Source organism: Panthera tigris, chromosome B1 (assembly GCF_018350195.1).
Source record: "Panthera tigris isolate Pti1 chromosome B1, P.tigris_Pti1_mat1.1, whole genome shotgun sequence".
NCBI classification, from domain to species: domain Eukaryota; kingdom Metazoa; phylum Chordata; class Mammalia; order Carnivora; family Felidae; genus Panthera; species Panthera tigris.
The window spans coordinates 159133535-159156133 of record NC_056663.1 but is presented as its reverse complement, the minus strand read 5'-3'; the positions used below and the strand labels follow the sequence as shown (position 1 = coordinate 159156133).

At 36.7% G+C, this 22599-nt stretch overlaps 1 protein-coding gene across 7 annotated transcripts in view; it reads right to left on the bottom strand.

The window, feature by feature from the left end:
* AASDH (aminoadipate-semialdehyde dehydrogenase) overlaps positions 1–22599 on the bottom strand; it is a 44239-nt gene that overhangs the window by 20110 nt on the left and 1530 nt on the right. For 3 of the 7 annotated variants that reach the window (XM_042984476.1, XM_007075869.3, XM_015534730.2), the window contains exons 2-5: positions 19701–19973; positions 18517–18637; positions 5422–5735; positions 2107–2299 (exon numbers count right to left, since the gene is read on the bottom strand). In XM_042984476.1, coding sequence (XP_042840410.1) covers positions 2107–2299; positions 5422–5735; positions 18517–18637; positions 19701–19930 — 858 coding nt within the window. In that variant the 5' untranslated portion in view covers positions 19931–19973. Of the gene's footprint in view, positions 1–2106; positions 2300–5421; positions 5736–16965; positions 17006–18516; positions 18638–19700; positions 19974–22599 lie in introns of those variants that run through there. The other 4 variants (XM_015534732.2, XM_015534731.2, XM_042984477.1 and 1 more) reach the window with 4 other exon arrangements.

The window sequence follows — 22599 nt, the reverse complement described above, 5'->3', positions numbered from 1 at the left end:
TATTCGTAAATAAAATCTATACAGGATGCTCTTTTTAAAGTATATAATATACATTATACACATAAGCAAAAATCCTTGATGACTTATATATCATTTGATGAGAAATCTGATTTGGAAGGAAAAGATGAACCCTAACAACAAAGCTAAAATTCACTATGAGACATGCAAGAGAGCTGACGACACCGAATCCATCTGTAGCACTCCATCTCGTTCATGTTGGCTAGATGACCTCCCTTGGGGCTTTGTATTGTGTACCCTCTGGAGATTAATATCTGTACCTTAGAAATGTCTGCCAAAGTCAGGATTGAGGGGGGAGGGAGAAGTTTGCTTTGGCCGTCCATAAATGTGTTCAAAATAACCTAGTCTCTCTCCCCTTCTTCAGGCACAGATGGTGCCACAAGATCTAAGTAAAGATTAGCTGCCAATTAGGTACATGTAGACCCTTTGATTTTACTACAGTGCTGTCCCCTATACATCTTTGGTCTATAAAATCTATAGACTAAGGTCCTGTCTTGGCGGAGAACAGCTGCACATCTGCATCATCATTCAGCCAGTCCTCCCTGTCACTATGTTACCGTGCATAAACTGCACGTATGTAAACTGTGTGGAGTTGCCGGCTTCATTTCTTGTTCTCAAAGTCCCTTCACAGTTTGGAGGATACTTTACAGTTCCTCCTCCTCCGCCTTCTAACAAGACAGGACATGCCTTATACAAAGGAAAGGACATCCTGTCAGCTTGTGTACTTCTCTTCCTTACTCAAACTCAAATTTGATCTGCTGATAATACCCCAAATTAAGTCTTGTGAGTTAAATAAAATCACCATGAATATATGCACAACTTGCTGTGTTCTGGAATCATAGTTAATAAATGTGTATCAGTTTCTCACAAGGACTCATGACCCCAAAAAGGTTAAAACCACTGCCAAAGTAAATTTAACTGAAACTGTGCTAAAGGGGATTGGATTTAAAGAGATAAAACTCATAGACTTGACATAGAAGGAAAATCTCCTTCCATTTAATGACTCTCTCTCAAATCTATTAAGGTATTTTGAAAAGGTTTCCTAAAAATTATCCTTGAATTTTATAGAAAAATAAGTTAAAGTCCTGCCCAGACTGACAGAATGATTCACCATAGATGAGAATTTATATGCAATTGATATACCCAGCAAGCCACATTATTATATTCATTTTATATATATTTGTAAACATATAATATTTTTTTAAGGATGAAAAACATTGCCTAAAAACAAAGTCCACATCAAATTTTGCCTTTAGGGCAGAAATTTAACATCCTCGAGTCTCTTACACTAAATACAAACTGATATTTTTAGTTTATCATGATACACATACAATTTTGCTAATTCTCTCTAGTATCTTTAACCATTTGCAATGTAATTATCTTAAGGCTTGTATACCAGTCACCTACTTTGATATACATTTTAAAATCTTTAAAGATGACAAAGTATTTGTTTCCATAAGTTAATGTAAAATATACTGATATAAAAAGTCAGAAAATGTAAATTCCTACCTAATTAAAACTTAAAGTTTGTATTTTCTACTGAAAGCTGAAGTTTAAGGCAGGAGAGGCAAGTGTATCCCAACAGATTTGAGTGAAGGTCAACTTCCTCTAGTTATTACTATGCCAAATGCACAGTGAAATTATTTTCTAGGCAGAATTAACTGATTTTTTTTCTCCCATTCTCAAGTAAATTAGATGATATCATCAGAAGACAACCCTTAATAATCTAACTAGATTATCATTAGTCCACTGTAAAAAACAACCTACAGGAATACAAAATATTCTCTAAAACATGTAAAATGTTAAATAATAGGGGTGCCTGGGTGGCTCGGTCGTTTAAGTGTCCGACTTCAGCTCAGGTCACTATCTCACAGTTTGTGAGTTGGGAGTCTTGCATAGGGCTCTGTGCTGACAGCTCGGTTGGAGAGCCTGAAGCCTGCTTCAGATTCTGTGTCCCCGTCTCTCTCTACCCCTCCCCAACTCGTGCTCTGTCTCTCTTTCTCTCAAAAATAAACACTAAAAAAATTTTTTAAATAAAATAAAATGCTAAATAGAAGACAAAACATTTCATTTGCTCCTAAAATGTACCTGCAAAATAGTTACTCTGTGATGTGAAAAGAGAACGGCAGCTAACTTTGATGGAAGCACTTTGACAGAAGCTGGTACAATAAGCAGACAGGCACCACTGGATAGAGCAACAAATATTTCCACAACGGAGGGATCAAAGGTCAGAGGTGAGGCCAGAAACAAAACATCTTCTTGTGTGATCTCGAAAAGTAGCCTAAAGCAAAACAGAATGCAGTTATATGAAATGTCTAACATTTGGTAAACACATATCCTAAAAATTGATTTATCACCATTAAGTTTCTGGATGTTGGCCAGATTTTTATTCTTTTCTCAGATTAACCAAAATGGTACTATTAATCCTATAACTCTTTATAAATATAAGGATTAAAAGCCATTTAAAACAAATCCATTTCTTACTATGACATATTTTATCATCTGTGATGACTTTCTGATGTGTCAGTATGGCTGGATTGAACCACAGTCCCTAGAATTTCCTTTCTAGTAGGTTTTCCATTAGGGTACAAAACAAGGGATATTCTCTCAAGAGCTGGAGTACAGAAGGGAGGTGGGTGCCATTTAGTGGCACACATACCTCCCTGTTATTTCATTAAACACTAAACTAGGTGCTGCTGTGAGGGGATTTTGTAGATACAGAGTCTCTGGTTAGCTGACTTTAATCAAAAGGGAGATTTATCCCAGGTTGGCTCGATTTACTGAACTGGAAGATTTTAAAAGAGTGTTGAGGACTTCTGTAAAAAAGACTCAACATCTGGGTCTACAATTACTCTCCCTTCCCCTAGGATCTTCTTTCCTGACTTGCCTGTGGAAAAAAGCACATGCCTATGGGTTTCCAACCTGCTCACGATCATCCCTTTCTGTTTACACTATAGACTCAGTCTTGCTTAGCCAGACCCCACAAACATAAGCCAATTCCTTATAGTAACTCCCTGATATATCCTCCTAGTTCTGCTCTTCTGGTAGAATCTTGACTCCTTCTATCCTACTTATATATTTAATAGAGACCTCTGATTCCCTTTTCCTACTATTTGATATTTTTCTCTCAGTAGCTGAACAAAGAGCAGAATATATATAGTTAGGATATTACAGAGCATAGATAATCAGTGGTGAGCCTATGGCATTGCTTCATTTTAAACACACAAAACTCACTGTCTAAAAAGCAGGGATTACCTTAATTTCACAATATCTTCAAATATGATATTGTGGGGACTCACTCAGAACCCCATAGTTGATATGAAGATTACTTTAGGCTGAAGACATTTTGGATTTAACAGATGCAGAAAGAAGCCTTGTTAGACCTTTCCTTATCTCACTAATTGTGAAACTTTTGGGAAATGAAGTTGCCATAAATTCCTTCTTTGGAGTAGCTTTTATTCCCAGGAAGGAAACCAAGAATGAACCTACTATAAATCTCTCCTACAAGTGACTTTTATGGCCCTGAAAGTAAACCAAAAAGGGATTTTTAACAGGTAAATAGATTTCATTAAGTTCAAGCATAAATAGCAATTGAGAAATTCACATACTTTATTATTTTTTTTAACGTTTATCTATTTTTGAGAGAGAGAGAACAAACAAGGGAAGGGCAGAGAGAGAGGGGGACAGAGGACCCAAAGCAGGCTCTGTGCTGACAGCGGAGAGTCTGATGTGAGGCTCAAACTCACAAACGGCAAGATGATGACCTGAGCCGAAGCCAGGCGCCCAAACGACTGAGCTTCCCGAGGGCCCCTAGAAATTCATATATTTGAAATCAGCCCCTTACTCCTTACTAGCAAATACTTGCTCCCACTTTACATACAATTCCTGCCTCTACTGGCCCAGTGCCTCTTCCACCTCCACCAGATTCCAAATCTGCTTCACTCTTTTCAATTCTCCTGCATCTCCACCCCACCTCACCTCTCATACTCTTAACGTATTGCTTTGCCTTTCATCTGAAAGTTCCAATCCATCAGCTTCCGAACATTCCTTACCCTTCCATCTCAAGGTATCTTACTCCTTTACAATACTATCTCTTGATTTTTCAAACCAACTCTTCCTATCAATTCTCTACCATGAGCCCATAAATGTCTCCCATCTCAAAAATAAATCTGCACCTGCCCAGAATTCTTTCTTTCCCATTAAAACTAGTTTCTAGAAATGAACACTTTACTTTCTTATCTCCATTTCCTTATCTCTCATTCCCTTAGCACAGCCTAATGTAATCTGTCCTCAGTCTTGGGCCCTCAGAAATAAAGTCACTAAAGACTAGATTGTCAATTACAAGACACCTCTCTGCATCATTTCACCACTCCCTTTTTCTAGACCTGCACCATCCAATGATAGTCGCTAGAAACATGTGCCTTTTGAGCACTAAAAATGTGGCTAATCCATATTGAGATGTGGAAGTGTAAAATACAAGCTAGATTTAAGATAAGCATAAAAGCATATAATACTTCACTAATTTTCATTTTGATTACATACTGAAATAATATTTTAGATATACTGAATTAAATATTTGTTAAATTTTTTATTTCTTTGTACTTTTAAAATGTGGTTAGAAATTTTTTAATTATATATAACTTACAATGACATAAAAATATATACTTGTCTCACAAAGTTTCTATTTCTATATTTGTTTCTGTTTCCTCTTTTGATTTCCTAAGATTACTCCCCTTTGGTTCCCTTCCTCTTGTATTTCCTTCTTTTTTGTCAAGTTGAGAATCAACTTCATAGAGATTTCTCATCTCCTGACCACAAGAGCAAACCAAAGTCTACAATGCTACAGGAATGAACTTAATGAAATGGAAATATTTTTATATCTATTGGATTAAGTTCAAAATTCTTCAACAGGGCATACCAGCCTCCTGCCTCAAGTCACATGGCTCCTGCCCTCCCACTCTTTCCTCCTCTCTGCCCTGATAACACTCTTGCAAGCCAAACTCCTTTCCCCCATTCTTCTGCTGTACCTCTGCCAGGAACACACTTCCTTCTTCTTAATAATTAAGAAGCAAAGCTCCCAAGCATATCATTTATTTGCTCTCTGTCCAGCTCCAGGTCTGGATCAGAGAGGTGAAGCCCCAGCCTGCAGAGAACTAAAGTTCAGATATAGCCAAAACAAGAGAGCCAACTACTTATGACTATCAATTTAGGAACAAGAGTTATAAAGAATGTATATTAAAAAAATTATTCCTTGGGGTACCTGGCTGGCTCAGTCAGTAGAGCATGCAAATCTTGATCTTGGGGTCATGAGTTGGAGCCCCACGTCAGGGGTAGAGTTCACTTAAAAAAGTATTTCCCCTTAAAATACAAGTTTTGAAGAAGGATTCAAAGGACAGAACTCACCGAAAATGTTGGATGTTTGGCAATATACATGCATGAGGGACTCTGACAATCTTAGGTATCCCCGTAGTGCCTGATGTATGGAGAACATAGGCTAAGCAATGGTTTAGCCTCACATCCATGTGCTCTTCTGACTTTTCTTCATTGTTCTCAGAATTTGTGCTGTTTGTCATTTTTCCTTCTTCATATTTCTGTTTTCTGTCATTTAGCATCAAACTGACTGCAACATTTTCCCAGTGAAGCCTGAAGAGTACTAAGTCAGTATGTTCTGTAAGTGCATCGTAATTCAATAATGTTTCATAGGAAGATTTGAATTTCTGTTACATGGGGGAACAAAGTTCACAATATTAGTGTTAAATGACTTTTTTACATATAAGTAATATGAAATATTCAATCATTCAACATTGTTTTGAGTACTTGCTATATAACTAGGGATTAAAAAATAAATTAAAAACTTGCAAGAATAAAGTGCTGTCCTTACTTTCAAAGTCACCTTCAAAATAAACAGACATAAAAACATCCAACTGCAGGGCAATGTGGTACCTGACCATGAATATGCTTGAAATGTTAATAGGAACAGAGGAGATTGATCTTAACTCTGCCTGGAAGGTCTGAGATTGCTTCATCATATGTAATATTTATGTTATAAGTAGCTTTTGTCCAAGTAAAGAGGGGTACTTTATTGGGCAAACAGCTAATGCAGAGTATATGACCCAATAAAGCTAGTGTCGTGGAGAACTTTAATAATTCCAGTAAGTTGAAGAACTAGGTATATAGTATTGTTAATAGGAGAGGCTATCCTTAATAAATTTGTATACTCAATACTAAGGGGTTTAGACCTTAACTTATAAGCAATGAGACTCAATTGAAGGTGGCAAGGATAGACTGAGAAGTTAGACTTTTGGTAAGTGAGGGTTTTCTAATGAACCTTTTGCAACGATTGAGGTACGTGATTTGGGCCTGAACTAGTCTGTTGCAACAAGAGCAGACAGAAAGGGCCTGTGAACAAGAATCAATAGGGCTGGGTAACTTTCTGAATACAGAGTGAGCCTAAGAAGAGTGCTAAGTTTCTGACTCAGATATTTGGTAGATGGAGACAGATTAATACAGATTTACTTAATTTGGATAAAAATATATTAAATTCAACTTTTACATGCTAAAAGGGAGGTTCCTTTGAATATATGTTTTAGGATTTATAAAAAGAAGTTTAATGAAACATAAGTTTTCACATTAAAGAAATCACTATAAATGAGAGAAAAATAAGAAAGAAATGAGAACAAGGGTACAATGCAGGAGACTATAGGGTTTTATTTGTTTGTGGTGTGTGTATTAGGGGTCAGGTGTGGTATGGCCTGTAATATTAAAAAAATTAAGGACCTATAATACATATTTTTAAGACTTAGTTCAAAACCATCTTTTGCCATTAAACTTTTCTTATCTCTACTAGGTTACATTTATTTCTCTTAGGGTATGAACACATTATGTGGAACTTACAGGTTTAAGATTATGATAACTTTTCTCTCCAACCACAGTTGACCCTTGAACAACACATGGGTTATGGAGCCACCAACCCTAAAATCCATGAATGACTCTGACCCCCCTTCCCAAACTTTACTAATAGCCTACAGTTGACCAGAAACCTTCTTGATGACATAATCAATTAATATATACTCTGAATGCTACACGTACTATATATGGTTTTCTTAGAATGATGTAAGTTGTTAGATAAAAGATGTTAAGAAAACTGTATGGAAGATTCCCTAACCTGGAAGAGAAAAAAGATATCCAGGTTTAGGAAGCATAGAGAGTTCCAAACAAGGTGAACCCAAGAAGGTCCACACCATAACAAATTAAAATGTCAAAGGTTAGGGGCGCCAGGGTGGCTCAGTCGGTTAAGCAGCCGACTTCGGCTCGGGTCATGATCTCGCGGTCCGTGAGTTCGAGCCCTGCGTCAGGCTCTGTGCTGACAGCTCAGAGCCTGGAGCCTGTTTCAGATTCTGTGTCTCCCTCTCTCTGACCCTCCCCCGTTCATGCTCTGTCTCTCTCTGTCTCAAAAATAAATATTTAAAAAAAATTTTTTTTAATAAAAAAAAGTCAAAGTTTAAAAGATACAGAAATAATTTTATTGTATAAAAACATTTTTTTTTAAGATTTTAAAATTTATTTATTTTGAGAGAGATAGAGACAGTGTGGGTGGGGAAGTGGCAGAGAGAGAGGGAGACAGAATCCAAAGCAGGCTCCGTGCTGTCAATGCAAAGCCCGATGTGGGGCTCAAACTCACGAACTGTGAGATCATGACCTGAGCCAAAACCAAGAGTCAGACATTTAACTGACTGAGCCACCCAAGTGCCCCTAAAATTCTTTTTAATATTTGAGAGGGCAGGGGAAGGGAGGAGGAGGGGCAGAGAGAGAGAGGGAGACAGAGGATCCAAAGCACGCTCTGTGCTGACAGCAGAGAGTCTGATGTGAGGCTCAAACTCACGAGCTCATAACCTGAGCCAAAGACAGATAGTTAACTGACTAAGCCACTCAGGCACAAAACACAGAGAATTTTAAAGTGGCAAGAAGCAAAAAGTTACATACAAGGGAAACCAATAAGGCTATCAGCTGATTTTTCAGCAGAAACTTTACAGGTCAGAAAGGATTGGCATGATGTATTCAAAGAGCTGAAAAGAAAAAGCCTACAATCAAAAATAGCCTACCCAGCAAGGTTACCATTCAGAATTGAAGGAAAGATAATGGCACCTAGGTGGATCAGTCAGTTAAGCATCAGACTCTTAACTTCAGCTCAGGTCATGACCTCATGGTTTGTGAGTTCAAGCCCTATATCAGGCTCTAGCACTGATACTGCAGAGCCTGTTTGGAATTCTTGCTCTGCCCCTCCCCTATTCATGCTCACACTCTCTAACTTAAAAAAAAAAAAAAATTGAAGGATAAAGAATTCCCCAAACAAAAGTTAAAAAAGTTCACCACTGAACCAGCTTTATAAAAAATATTAATGATACTTAAGAGGAAAAGAAGAGGCCATAATTAGAAGAAAATTATCAATAAAGAGATGTAAAATATGACAACATATAAATAAAATGTAAAGGGAGAATAAAGAAGTAGTTCTCTTAGAATATGTTTAACCTTAAGTAACCAACTTAATACAGACTGCTACATACTTAGGATGTTATCTATAAACCTCATGGTAACCACAAATCTACAATATATACAAAAAAAAACAAACAAACATAAAAAGCCAAGAATAACACAAATAAAATCAACAATTACAAGGAAAGAGATCAGGAGAGGGAATAGCAAAGAACTATAAAAACAATCAGAAAACAACAAAATGGCATTAAGTACATACCTATTACTTGAAATGCAAATGGTCTAAATATGCTCCAATCAAAAGACATAGAACAATGGAATGGATTAAAAAAAAAGACCCATCTATATGTTGCCTATAAGAGACTCCCTTCAGACCTAAATATATGTACAGATTGAAAGAATGGAAAAAGATATTCCATAAGAAAAAAAAGAAAGAAAAAAAAAAAAAAAGCCAGGGTAGCAATACTTATTATCAGACAAAAAGACTATTTATTCATTTATTTTTAATGTTTATTTATTTTTGAGAGACAGAGCATGAGCCAGCAGGGGAGGGACAGACAGACAGGGAGACACAGAATCCAAAGCAGGCTCCGGGCTCTGAGCTGTCAGGATAGAGCCTGATGCCAGGCTCAAACCCACGAACATTTGAGATTGTGACCTGAGCTGAAGTCAGACACTTAACCGTCTAAGCCACCCAGGTGCCCCCAGACAAAATGACTTTAAAACAAAGCCTGTAATAAGAGAAAAAGAAGGGCATTACAGAATAAGAAGATCAATACAACAAAAGCATATAACTATTATAAAGATCTATGTACCCAATACTGTAGCACCTACAGTATTTAAGACATAAAGCAAAATTAACAAAGGGAGAAACTTACAATAGTGGGGACTTTTTAGAAAAAAATTTTTGAGAGAGAGCAAACATGAGTAAGGGGAAGGGCAGAGACAGAGAGAGAGTCCCAAGCAGACTCTGCACTGATAGCCCTGATGCAGGGCTCAATCCCACAAACTGTGGGATCATAACCTGAGCTGAAATCAAGAGGCAGATGCTTAACCAAATGAGCCACCCAGGAGCCCCAATAGTGGGGACTTTAACACCTTACATCACTAGATAGATTGTTCAGACAGAAAATTAGGAAACCGTGACTTTGAACACATTATACCAGATGGGCCTAAATATATACAGAACATTCCATCAAATAGAATACACGTTCCTCACTCCTTTCAAGTACACATGGAACATTCTCTAGGATAGATCACATTAGGCCACAAAAATTGAGTCTCAATAATTTAAGAAGATTTAAATCCTAACAGGCATCTTTTTTTTTTTAATCACAATGATATGAAACTAGAAATTAAGAAAAAAACCTGGAAAAACACAAACACGCACAAGCTAAACATGCTACTGAACAACCAATGGGTCAACAAAGATATTAAAAAGGAAATCAAAAATTACATGAAGACAAATGAAAATAATAGTCCAAAGCTGGGATACACCAAAAGCAGTTCTAAGAGAATTTACAGTGATACTGGATTACCTCAAAGAAAAAGAACAAAACCCAAGGTGAGTAGAAGGATATGGTAAGATCAAAGCAGAAATAAATGAAATAGACTAAGAAGCAATAGAAAAGATCAATGAAACCAAGAGCCAGTTCTTTGAAAAGATAATGAAAGTTGATAAACCTTTAGCCAGACTCATCAAAAAAGGAGGACCCAAATAAAATAAATTAACAACAAATATCACAGTAATAAAAAGGATTATGAGACTACTATGAAAAATTATATGCCAACAAATAGAATAACCTAGTAGAAATAAATTCCTAGAAACATACAATCTTCCAAAACTAAATCAGGAAGAAATAGAAAGTCAGAATAGACCAATCACTAGTAACAAAATTGCATTGGTAATCCAAAAACTCTCAAACAAAAAGTCTAGGACCAGGTGGACTCACAGGTGAATTATATGAGGCATTTAAAGAGGAGTTAACACCTGGGGTGCCTGGTTGGCACAGTTGGTAGAACATAGAGGACTCTTGATCTCAAGATCATGAGTTCAAGCTCCACCATGGGCATCGAGTCTACTTAAAAAGAAATAAATACAGGTGCTTGTATGGCTCAGTGGATTAAGCATCCAACTCTTGATTTTGGTTCAGGTCATGATCTCAGGATTTGTGAGATCGATACCTGAATCAGGCTGCACTGACAACACACAGCCTGCTTGGGATTCTCTATCTTGCCCCTCCCCTGATCATGTACATGTTCTCTCTCAAAATAAAGAAACTTTAAAAATAAATAAACAGGGGCACCTGGGTGGCTCAGTCTGTGAATCATCTGACTCTTGATTTTGGCTCAGGTTATGATCTCATGGTTTGTGGCTTTAAGCCCTACATCGGGCTCCATGCTGAGAGTGTGGAGCCGGCTTGGGATTCTCTGTCTCTTTGCCCCCACCCCTCTCAAAATAAATAAACTTTAAAATAAACAAACAAACACTAAATGCAAAAGAATATTTTTTTAAAAGACGCTACAAAAAAAGAAAACTGCAGGCCAATTTCCCTGATGAACATGGATACAAAAACGCTCAATAAGATACTAGCAAACCTCATTCAACAAAACATTAAAAGGATCATTCACTACAGTCAAATGTGATTTATTCCAAAGTTACAAAAATGGTCCAATATTCACAAGTCAATGTAATTCACAATAACAAAATGAATAAAAAAATCACATCCTCTTAATTGATGCAGAAAAAGCATCTGACAAAACTCAGTATCATTCATGATAAAAACTTGCAACAAAGACAAGGAACAAGCCTCACCATAATAAAAGGCCATATATGAAAAATCCACAGCTAACATCCTATTCAATGGTGAAAACAGAGCTTCTCCTCTAAGATCAGAAATAAGACAAGGATGTCCACCCACTTTTATTCAAATGGTACTTACTGGAAGTTCTAGCCACAGCAATAAAGGGTTTGGGGGTGGGAGGAAAGACATCCAAATTGGTAAGAAAAAAATTAAACTGTTACTATTTGCAGATGACATCATACTAATAGAAAACCCTAAAGATTTCATCAAAAACTATTAAAAGTAATAAATGAGGGTGCCTGGGTGGCCCAGTCTGTTAAGCATCTGACTTGGGCTCAGGTCATGATCTCACGGTTTGTGGGTTCTGTCAGCAGAGAGCCTGCTTTGGATCCTGTGTCTCCCTCTCTCTGCCTCTCCCTTACTTGCACATGCACACACCTGTGGCGTGCACATGCGCGTGTCTGTATGTGTGTGTGCGCACACACACACTCTCTCAAAAGTAAATAAACTTTAGGGGCGCCTGGGTGGCTCAGTAGGTTAAGCATACAACTTTGGCTCAGGTCATGATCTCATGGTTCACGAGTTTGAGCCCCACGTCAGGCTCTGTGCTCACAGCTCAGAACCTGGAGTCTACTTCAGATTTCTGTGTCTCCCTCTCTCTCTGGCCCTCCCCCACTCACTATCTGTCTCTGTCTCTCAAAAAGAAACATTACAAAAAAAGTAAATAAAAAAAAGTAAATAAAACTTAAAAAAAATAAATGAATTCCATAAAGTTGCAGGATACAAAATTAATATACAGAAACCTGTTGCATTCCTATATACTAGCAAGGAAGTAGCAATTAAGCAATTCCTATATTCTAGCAAGGAAAGAGAAATTAAGAAAATAATTCCATTTACAATTACACCAAAAGTAATAAAATATCTAGAATGAATTTAACCAAGAAGCTAAAAGAAGAGTACTGTGAAAATATAAAAAAAACACTGATGAAAAAAAGTGAAGACAACACAAATGAACAGATATTTCATGGCCACAGACTGGAAGAATATCGTTAAGATGTCCATATTGTGCAAAGCAATCTAGATTCAATATAATCCCATCAAAATACCAGAAGCATTTTTCACTGAACTAGAACAAATAATCCTAAAATTTGTATGGAACCACAAAAGACCCCAAATAGCCAAAGCAATCTTAAGAAAGAACAGAGGGTGAGGTATCACAATCCCAGTTTCAAAACATAATACAAAGCTGTAGTAATCAAAGCAGTATGGTACTGGTACAGAAACAGACACATAGAACAGGACAGAGAGCCCAGAAATAAACCCATGCTTATATGGTCAATTAATCTATGACACAAGAGGCGAGAATATGCAATTAGGAAAAGAGTCTCTTCAATAAATGGTGCTGGGAAAACTGGACAGCTACGTGCAAAAGACTGTAAATGGGCCCCTCTCATATACTACACACAAAAATAAACCCACGGTGTATTAAAGACCTAAATGTGAAACCAAAACCATAAAACTCTTAGAAAAAAACAGACCATAATCTCTTTAACATCAGCCTTAGCAACATTTTTCTAGATATGTCTCCTCAAGCAAGGGAAACAAAAGCAAATTATTGGGACTTCAGAAAAATAAAAAGATTTTGCACAGAGAAGTAAGCCATCAATAAAAGGTGAAAGCCATCAATAAAAGGGCAACCTACTAAATGGGAGAAAATACTTCCAAATGATGTAACTGATAAATGGTTAATATCCAAAATATATGAAGAGCTTTTACAATTCAACATCAAAAAATAAATAAATAAACCAAAACCAAAACAAATAATCCCGTTAAAAAAATAGGCAGATGTGGGAATGCAAGCTGGTGCAGCCACTCTGGAAAACAGTATGGAGGTTCCTCAAAAACTAAAAATAGAACTACCCCCTACGACCCAGCAATTGCACTACCAGGCATTTATCCACGGGATACAGGTGTGCCGTTTGGAAGGGACACATGCACCCCCATGTTTATAGCAGCCCTATCAACAATAGCCAAAATATGGAAAGAGCCCAAATGTCCACCGATGGATGAATGGATAAAGAAGATGTGTATATATACACAATGGAGTATTACTCAGCAATCAAAATGAATGAAAGCTTGCCATTTGCAACTACGCGGATGGAACTGGAGGGTATTATGCTAAGTGAAATTAGAGAAAGACAAAAATCGTATGACTTCACTCATGTAAGGACTTTAAGAGACAAAACATATGAACATAAGGGAATGGAAACAAAAATAATATAAAAACAGGAGGGGGACAAAACAAAAGAGACTCATAAATATGGAGAACAAACTGAGGGTTACTGGAGGGGTTGCGGGAAGGGGGATGGGCTAAATGGGTAAGGGGCATTAAGGAGTCTACTCCTGAAATCATTGTTGCACTATATGCTAACTAATTTGGATGTAAATTTAAAAAAAATTAAAAATAAAATTAAAAAAAAAAATAGGCAGAGAACCTGAATAGATATTTTCCAAAGACGACATCTAGATGGCCAACAGGCACATGAAAGACATTCAACGTCACTAATCAGGGAAATGCAAATCAAAAATATGAGATACTACCTCACACTTGTCAAAATAAGTAGAATCAAAAAGACAAGAAATAACAAATATTGGTGAGGATGTAAATTGGTGCAGCCACTGTGGTAAACTGGATGGAGGCTCCTCAAAAACTTAAAATTAGAACTACCATATGAGGGGAACCTGGGTGGCTCTCAGTCGGTTAAGCATCTGAATCTTGATCTCAGCTCAGATCATGATCTCACAGTTCATGAGATCAAACCCTGCATCGGGTTCTGTGCTGATAGTGCAGAGACTGCTTGGGATTCTCTTTCTCCTTCTCAAGATAAATAAACATTAAAAAAAAAAAAAAAAAGGATACCATATGATCCAGTAATTCCACTACTGGGCATTTACCCAAAGAAAATGAAAACATAATACAAGAAGATATATGCATTCCTATGTGCATTGCAGGGCTATTTACAGCAGCCAAGATATGGAAGCAACCAAGTGTCCAATAAATAAATGGATAAAGATGCTATAATGTACACATACACACACATGAATATTATTCAGCCATAAAAAGGAGATCTTGCCATTTACAACACAGACTTCAAGGGAATTATGCTAAATGAAACAAGAGAGAAATATACCATGATTTCATTTATATGTGTAATCTAAAGAACAAAAACAAAAAACACAAACAGACCCATAAATACAAAGAACAAATGTGGTTGCCATAGGGGGAGAAGGGTGGGTGAAAATGGGTGAAAAGGAGATACAGGCTTCCAGTTACGGAATAAGTTATGGGGATAAAAGGTACAGCATAGGGAATATAGTCAATAACATTGTAATACCATTATATGGCAACAGATGGTAGCTACACTTACAATGAAGATAACATATAAACTTGAACCACTACATTGTACACTTGAAACTAACATTGGATGCCAACTATACTTCAATTAAAAAAAAGAATTAAACTCATAAAATCTCTCAAGTGACTACAAAGTAATGACCAAATAACATTTGCCTTACTTATTCTGCAGTTCAACAAGTGCTTTTCAAATTCAAAATGTTACATAAGTATTACATTATACAGCTCTTAGTGAATGTGCATAACCTTATACCCTAAGAATAAAGGGCTCTAAAAATCTTAAATTCTGTAATCGCAATTATTTTCAATATTCACACATCTGTCTGTAAATACTGAGATAATAGGGAATAAAAGGTACAGCATAGGGAATATAGTCAGTGATACCATAATCACACCGTACAGTGAGTTGGTAGCTACACTTGTAGCGACCTTAGCATAATGTATAGAGACGCTCGATCACGTTGCACACCTGAAACCAATGTAACATTTTGTATCAACTCTATGCACATTAAAAACAATTTTTAATACTGAAATATAATTAATCAGAACATATTTTACCCAATGTATTTAAATCCTGGCTTTGTTATATAGTGGTTTTGTAAATGGTACCAATTATACTTTGTTGAGCTTTATGGTCATTTAGAAAATGAAGGTAATATTTAGCTGGAAACTAAACATTACATAAATGAGCATAGTTCAAAGTGCCTCACTTTGCAGTGTTTCCTACACCAGGTATTGTTCTAGGTGTTGAGGATATGATCCTAAGTGACAAACTGTTACAAACAAGTTTCCTGTCCTCACAGAGGAAGAGAAGCTGGCTAAAGTGACTGAGGAGATCTGGGAGGAAAACTAGACCAGCCATGGCATCACAAAAGCCTTTAAAATAGTTTCAAAAAAGAGGAAATGTAAAAAATGTACTTGGGACTGACTGAAAAGGGGCACAAGGATTTTGAAATAAGGAAAACATATCATTATTGAAGAGGTGTTTTCATAACTGTTTATATTTGCCAAAACTCATTAAAATGTACACATAAACTAGGTGATTTTTACTCTATGTACATTATACCTCAATAACTCTGATTTCTGAAAGATGTGAAATATTTTTGAAAAAGGTAGGAGAGCTGTTCTAGATGAAAGGATACTAAGGAGGTGTGAGAAAGGGATGTATTATATGATATTTGACTGGATTTTGTACCCCTCCCCCAAAAAAGCTAAAAGGATTTTTTGGAGGTAAATATGGAAATCTGAATATGGACTATATTAAAATGTATTGTATCAATGCTAAAAAAGAAAATCATGAGAAAATACATTTACAATGGTGTACTGTACTGTATTAAAAAAAACAAACAAAACAAAACAAAAAAAAAAAACCATCGCATGTAAGTGGACCTGCGCAGTTCAAACCATGTTGTCCAAAGGTCAATTATACGTTATAAGCAGCTGGAATCAGGTCTTGGGCTTCTTTCACATACTGATGCCCTCCCAAAAAATTTGTCTTTAGTGTATGGTTTCTCAATCTCAACACTACTGACATTTTGCACCAGATAAATCTTTGTAGGTTATCTTGTGCTTTATAGGATTTTTAGCAGCATCTATGGCCTCTACCCACTAGATGCCAGGAGCACTGCACTGTCAGCATAATAAAAAATAACTGTGGACATTGCCAAATGTCTCCTGGGAGGCAAAATGATCTCCAGCTGAGAACTACTATTCTAGTGGATGCTGGGTTCAGTAAGTACATCCTGATTGCTCATGTGTCAAGGAGGAACACTTATACCATCACCAAAGTAATGGAAGGGGAAGCAAAGGACTTCCTATGGTGTTTTCTATATGACCAACTCCTTATATAAGCAGTTATAAAGAACACGCAAGGGGCGCCTGGGTGGTTCAGTCGGTTAAGCGTCCGACTTCGGCTCAGGTCACGATCTCGCGGTATGTGAGTTCGAGCCCCGCGTCAGGCTCTGTGCTGACTGCTCAGAGCCTGGAGCCTGTTTCAGATTCTGTGTCTCCCTCTCTCTCTGACCCTCCCCTGTTCATGCTCTGTCTCTCTCTGTCTCAAAAATAAATAAACGTTAAAAAAAATTAAAAAAAAAAAAAAAGAACACGCAATACTGACAATTCTCAAATTCAACCACCTCTTTTATAAAACCTTCACCAAGGCTGTCAAGAAAAACGAATGTCACATTCCCATTTTAGCTTTGTTTATTACATCAACAAAGAAATAACAAGGGTCACCTGGGTGGCTCAGTTGGTTAAGTGTCCAACTTTAGCTCAGGTCATAACCTCGCGGTTCATGAGTTCAAGCCCCACAGTGGGCTCTCTGCTATCAGCATGGAGCCTGCTTTGGATCCTCTGTCCCTCTCTTTGCCCCTCTCCAGCTTTCTGGTGTTCTCGCAAAAATAAACAAACATTAAAAAAGCAAACAAACAAATAAACAATCTGAGAAAACTTTTGACTACACATTAATGTTTATTTAGAAAATATTCACCAATTATACTTTAGTTGTCTCCTTCTAGAGTCTTTATTCTAATACTCGTGATTCTCTAGGAATTCCTCCATGCATCTCAAGCTTTTGATATTTTTCATTATATATTCAGAGATGCACAGACATATAGATACATAAGTGGAACGCATTTAAGTTATCCTCAAATACAAATTGGTTCAGCTAGGAAATGGGTAAAAACAGGCTAAACTGAATATATGTTCTATAATGCTCTTTTCTCCTCTTTGGTAAAACAATATTTTATGAAGAAATAATGAAACATGGGCTGGATCTTCCTGAACATGTAATAACCAACTCTTGCCCATAAAGCAATGTCTCTTGGCTACATATTTGGTTGGCAGTCACTTAAAAATTAAAAAATAAATTTAGGAAGTGCCTGACTGGCTCTGTTGGTTAAGCGTCCAACTCTTGATTTCGGCTCAGGTCATGATCTCACTTGATTGTGAGATCAAGCCCCATGTCAACCTCTGTGCTGGCTGCATACAGCCTGCTTGGGATTCTCTTTCTCCCTCTCTCTGCCCCTCCCCGGCTTGTGTTCTCAAAATAAATGGGCATTTTAAAAAAATAAATAGACTAGACCTCTCTGGAAAACTCTAAGTGCCAATCTCTTTTTCAAAATCTAAGCCTGGTTATTGCTCTTTAATGTTGTTGATCACTACAAATTGCTACAAATATACAAAGATATGGTTTTGGGGCACCTGGGTGGCTCAGTCAGTTGAGCATCCAACCCGTGATTTCGGCTCAGGTCATAATCTCAGTTTGTGAGTTCAAGCCCCATGTTGGGGTCTGCGCTGACAGCTCAAGGCCTCCTTGGGATTCTCTCTCTCCCTCCCTCTGTACCTGTTTCCCTCTCCCTCTCAAAAATAAATAAAATTTTAAAAAAGGTTTCATTATTATAAAATTTTCCTAGAAACAACTTTGGAAAGAGAAAGGAAATTCAAAATAATGCACAGTAATTATATGTCTAGGGCATATAGCCTTCATGCTATAGGGCAGTGTTTCTCAATAGAGTGTAGGAGGTGAATTGTACCTCCAGGAGACATCTGGCCATTTCTGGAGACAATTTTCATTGTCACAACTGGGATGGGGTGGGGTCGAGGCAGTGCTACTGGCATTTAGTGGGTGGAAACCAGGGAGGCTGTTCAAATAACCTATAATGTACAGGACACTCCTCACAACAATTATCCAACCCAAATGTCTACATTTAGGAAACGTAGAAATGTACACACACACCCTTCAATTGAAAGATAAACACACACACAAATTTAAATACACACACTTACATTAATTTGCTGTTTGTCAACAAGAATATAACTTAGATTACATTTTTTCATAAAATGAGTTGACAATGCTGGTGGTGCATCTGGATCAATAGGAGCATAAGCAGCAGGGACTTGGAGAATTCTAAATAAAGAGTATAGAATAGCATTTCTTCAGCATAGAAGATCTGTTGAAAATCATCTTTAAGTATTTCTATTTCCCTATGTACTTTAGCAACGACTATATCAGAAATGCCAATGTTTTTGTTGACACATCGTTGCTTATAGTTATTTCTATTTTGTTTTTAAGGCAGAATATCCACCATTAAATTTTTATCACTTTAAGATCCAAAATCAGTTAGTTGTTTTAACCAAAAATACTCTGAGGTAAGGGTGCTTGTCTGGCTCAGTCAGTAGAGCACAAGACTCTTGATACTGGGGTTGTGGGAAATCAAACCCCAAACTGGGTGTAGAGATTACTTAAAAATAAAATCTAAAAAAAGTACTTTCAGGTATACTTTGGGGACAATGGATTTTTGCACAGAGTAAATTTTCAATAAAATTTTTTCAATGATTGAATGGAAGCCAAATTTTAACTTTTTTTGCTTTACATTTATACATTAATCTACTAACACACATATTATGGGATGAGCATCAATTTTTCTACTTCTTTAATAGCTTTTATTTACTGTAGAACCCTAGTACAGAAATCACTATATAAGGATAGTATATATCTTATAACAACTTAATGATGAACATTTTGCAAATCATAATTAGTGTCCTCAGTCCATAGCTCATTTTTTTATGACCAACATCCAAAACTTCACTTATTCATTCATTTACTGAATACTTTGAGTACCTAAACTTCAGTCTCAGGAGAAAAAATGGTCATGTTATTTCTGAAATACTTGTTTGCTTTGATATAACGAATTTATGACCATTTTCTTTTGGTAGACAAATGAAGCCCTTATATTTTGGAGATACTTAAATATTCTATTAATGAAAATTTCTTGTCTCCTAAATAAACTCAGATCAATTAAATGATTAAAAATAATTGTTGGGAAATACGAACTTCTTTAGCCTCTCTAAAACTGACCAAGCAACACTATTCTGTATACTATTGTATTTTTATGTAAGATACAACACTCTATGTATTAAAGAATTAAAATTAGGTTAGAAAACTAAAAATTCAGCATTAAAATAATTACCCTAAAATCCAAGAGGGTAAGTTAATACCAGGATGGCAGTAGAGACCAACTTCCCGAATTCCTTGAAAGTCACAGTGTAATAGTAGAAAATTTGATAATTCTGAAGCAGCATGAACCACAGACTTATAGGTGTAATAAACTGGAGGCTGGTTGTTACACTCATCAAAACATACAGCTATTTTATCTGAATAAATGGAGGCAGCCCGATGTACCAATTCCTGAAGAGTCATTTCACTGGTTTATTGAAGCCTCATTGGTAGCAGAGAACTCCACCTATATACAGAAATATTATGGGGATAGGGAGTTTTAGGGAACATGGCAGGGTGAAAAAGGGAGAGAGAAACTTCAATACAAATCATTCCTCACAAAAACAACTATATCAAAAACATAATTAATCTCTGAATTTAGGAAGTATCTATGTTGAGAACAAGGAGTTGAAAATTAATTTGATACTATCAACCTAACACTAGGTCTGAGCTGGAAGAAAATTTGGGAGACGAGTGGTATACACAGATGAGAATGAAACAGGTAGAAATGTAGAATTCTCTCTCAACTTACCACAATGTAAAAAATGCATATAAAAAATTAACCAATAAAACCCACTTTAGGGGTGTCTGGGTGGCTCAGTTAAGTGTCCAACTTCGGCTCCGGTCATACTCTCACGGTTCATGGGTTCAAGCCCCGTGCCGGACTTGGTGCTGACAGATCAGAGCTGGAGCCTGTTTTGGATTCTGTCTCTCCCTCTCTCTCTGCCCTTCCCCCACTAATGCTCAGTCTCTCTCTCTCAAGAATAAATAAACATTAAAGAAAAAAAAAAACAATTTAAAGCACTACATGCTTAATTTTCTTTTCATTTTTTCTTTGGTTTCCATCCCAGATTAAGATAAAGTAGTTAAAATCCTGCAAAATGTCTTTGAAGAGATTAATACAAATAAACTATACTTTTAGAAACTGAACTTAGGTGAAAGCAAAGTCAACCTTTGATAGAAAAAAGGAAAATCTATCTAAATCGATCCAATTTTAGTCCACTGTATATAAACTATGATATTATTTAAGACTTCAGAGGTCACATCAAGTCCCTTTTGTAATTGTTGAATAAGCTCTTTATCCTCTAGTTTTGTTTTTTTTTAATGTTTATTTTTGAGAGGGAGCAAGGGAACCCACGCGCACACACACATGCACGAGCAGGGGAGGGTCAAAGAAAGAGGGGAACAGAGGATCTAAAGCAGGCTCTGTGCTAACAGCAGAGTCTGATGTGGGGTTGAAACTCATGAACTGGAGATCATGACCTGAGCCAAAGTTGGATGCTTAACTGACTGAGCCACGCAGGCACCCCAGAGTAGAAATAGTAATTCATCAAAACAAAACAAACCAAACCAACAAACAAAAAAACCCTTTAGGGATCAGTGATTTAAAAGAAACAATTACTAGTATTTCCTTGAAAGGCAAGGTGATTTTTTTCTCTTCTGTGAACTCTTTTCCATATTTCAAAAGCAAATGAGATTTACCCAGTAGCCTATTTTAATTATTCAAGTTTATTTGTTCATATTTATTTGAACTGATTTCATTACTAATTCAAAATAAAATTAACCAGGTTGTCTGAGTGGCTCAATTAGTAAAGCATCTGACTCTTGATTCCAGCTCAGGTCATGATCTCAGTTATGGGACTGAGCCCCTTGTAGGGCTCTGTACTGACAATGTGGTTGCTTGGGATTCTCTCCCTCTTAAAATAAACTTTAAAGAAATAAAAATAGAGGAGCCTGGGTGGCTCCATCAATTAAGCATCTGACTACATCTCAGGTTATGATTTCCTGGTTCGTGAGTTTGAGCCCCACGTTGGGCTCTGTGCTGGCAACTCAGAGCCTGGAGCCTGCTTCAGATCCTGTGTCTCCCTCTTTCTCTGTCCCTCCCCGACTTGCACTCTGTTATTCTCTCTCCAAAATAAATAAATAAATAAACAAACAAACAAACATAAAAATTTTTAATTAAAAAAAGAAATAAAGGGGCTCTTGGGGGGCGCTCAGTCGGTTAGGCGGCCGAATTTAGTTCAGATCATGATCTTAACACTCGTGGGTTCAAGCACCACGTTGGGCTCTGTGGTGACAGCTCAAAGCCTGGAGCCTGTTTCCGATTCTGTGTCTCCCTCTCTTTGCCCCTCTCTTGCTCACGCTCTCTTTCTCTACAAAATAAATGTTAAAAAAATTTTTTTTAATAAAAAAAGAAATAAAAAATAAGGGGTGCCTGGGTGGCTCAGTCGGTTAAGCGTCCGACTTCAGCTCAGGTCATGATCTCTCAGTCTGTGAGTTCAAGCCCTGCATCGGGCTCTGTGCTGACAGCTCAGAGCCTGGAGACTGCTTCGGATTCTGTGTCTCCCTCTCTCTCTGTCCCTCCCCTGCTCACGACTCTGTCTCTCTTTCTCTCAAAAAGCAAATAAACATAAAAAAAAATTTTTTTAAGAAATAAAAAATAAACTTTCACCCATGTCATTTAATTGATGTGAATTAGAGAACAAAAAAGAGCAAAATGAACCAATAACTATTGAGACCCATAAGGTTTGAAAATGCTATGATTTCTAAATATAAAGTTTAAAAATAAAAGATCTTTGGTATTTACAGTATTTTTAGTAAGCATTTCTATAAATATTTTCTTTTGTAATATACAAGATTAAAATTTTAAGCTCTTTCTCATGCACACAAATTATCATTATATAAAGATGACTATCCATACTATCCATTAATCATGCCAAATGAGTTTATCCCTGACAAGGTATAGTCAGTACAGAAGGATACCTTCTGCTACTCTCTCCCACTGTGAATAACAAATTGCCTATATTATACTAAGGCATTTTCATAAAAATCTTATGTGTATGTGCCAAAAAAATGCATTTTTCTAATGTCTA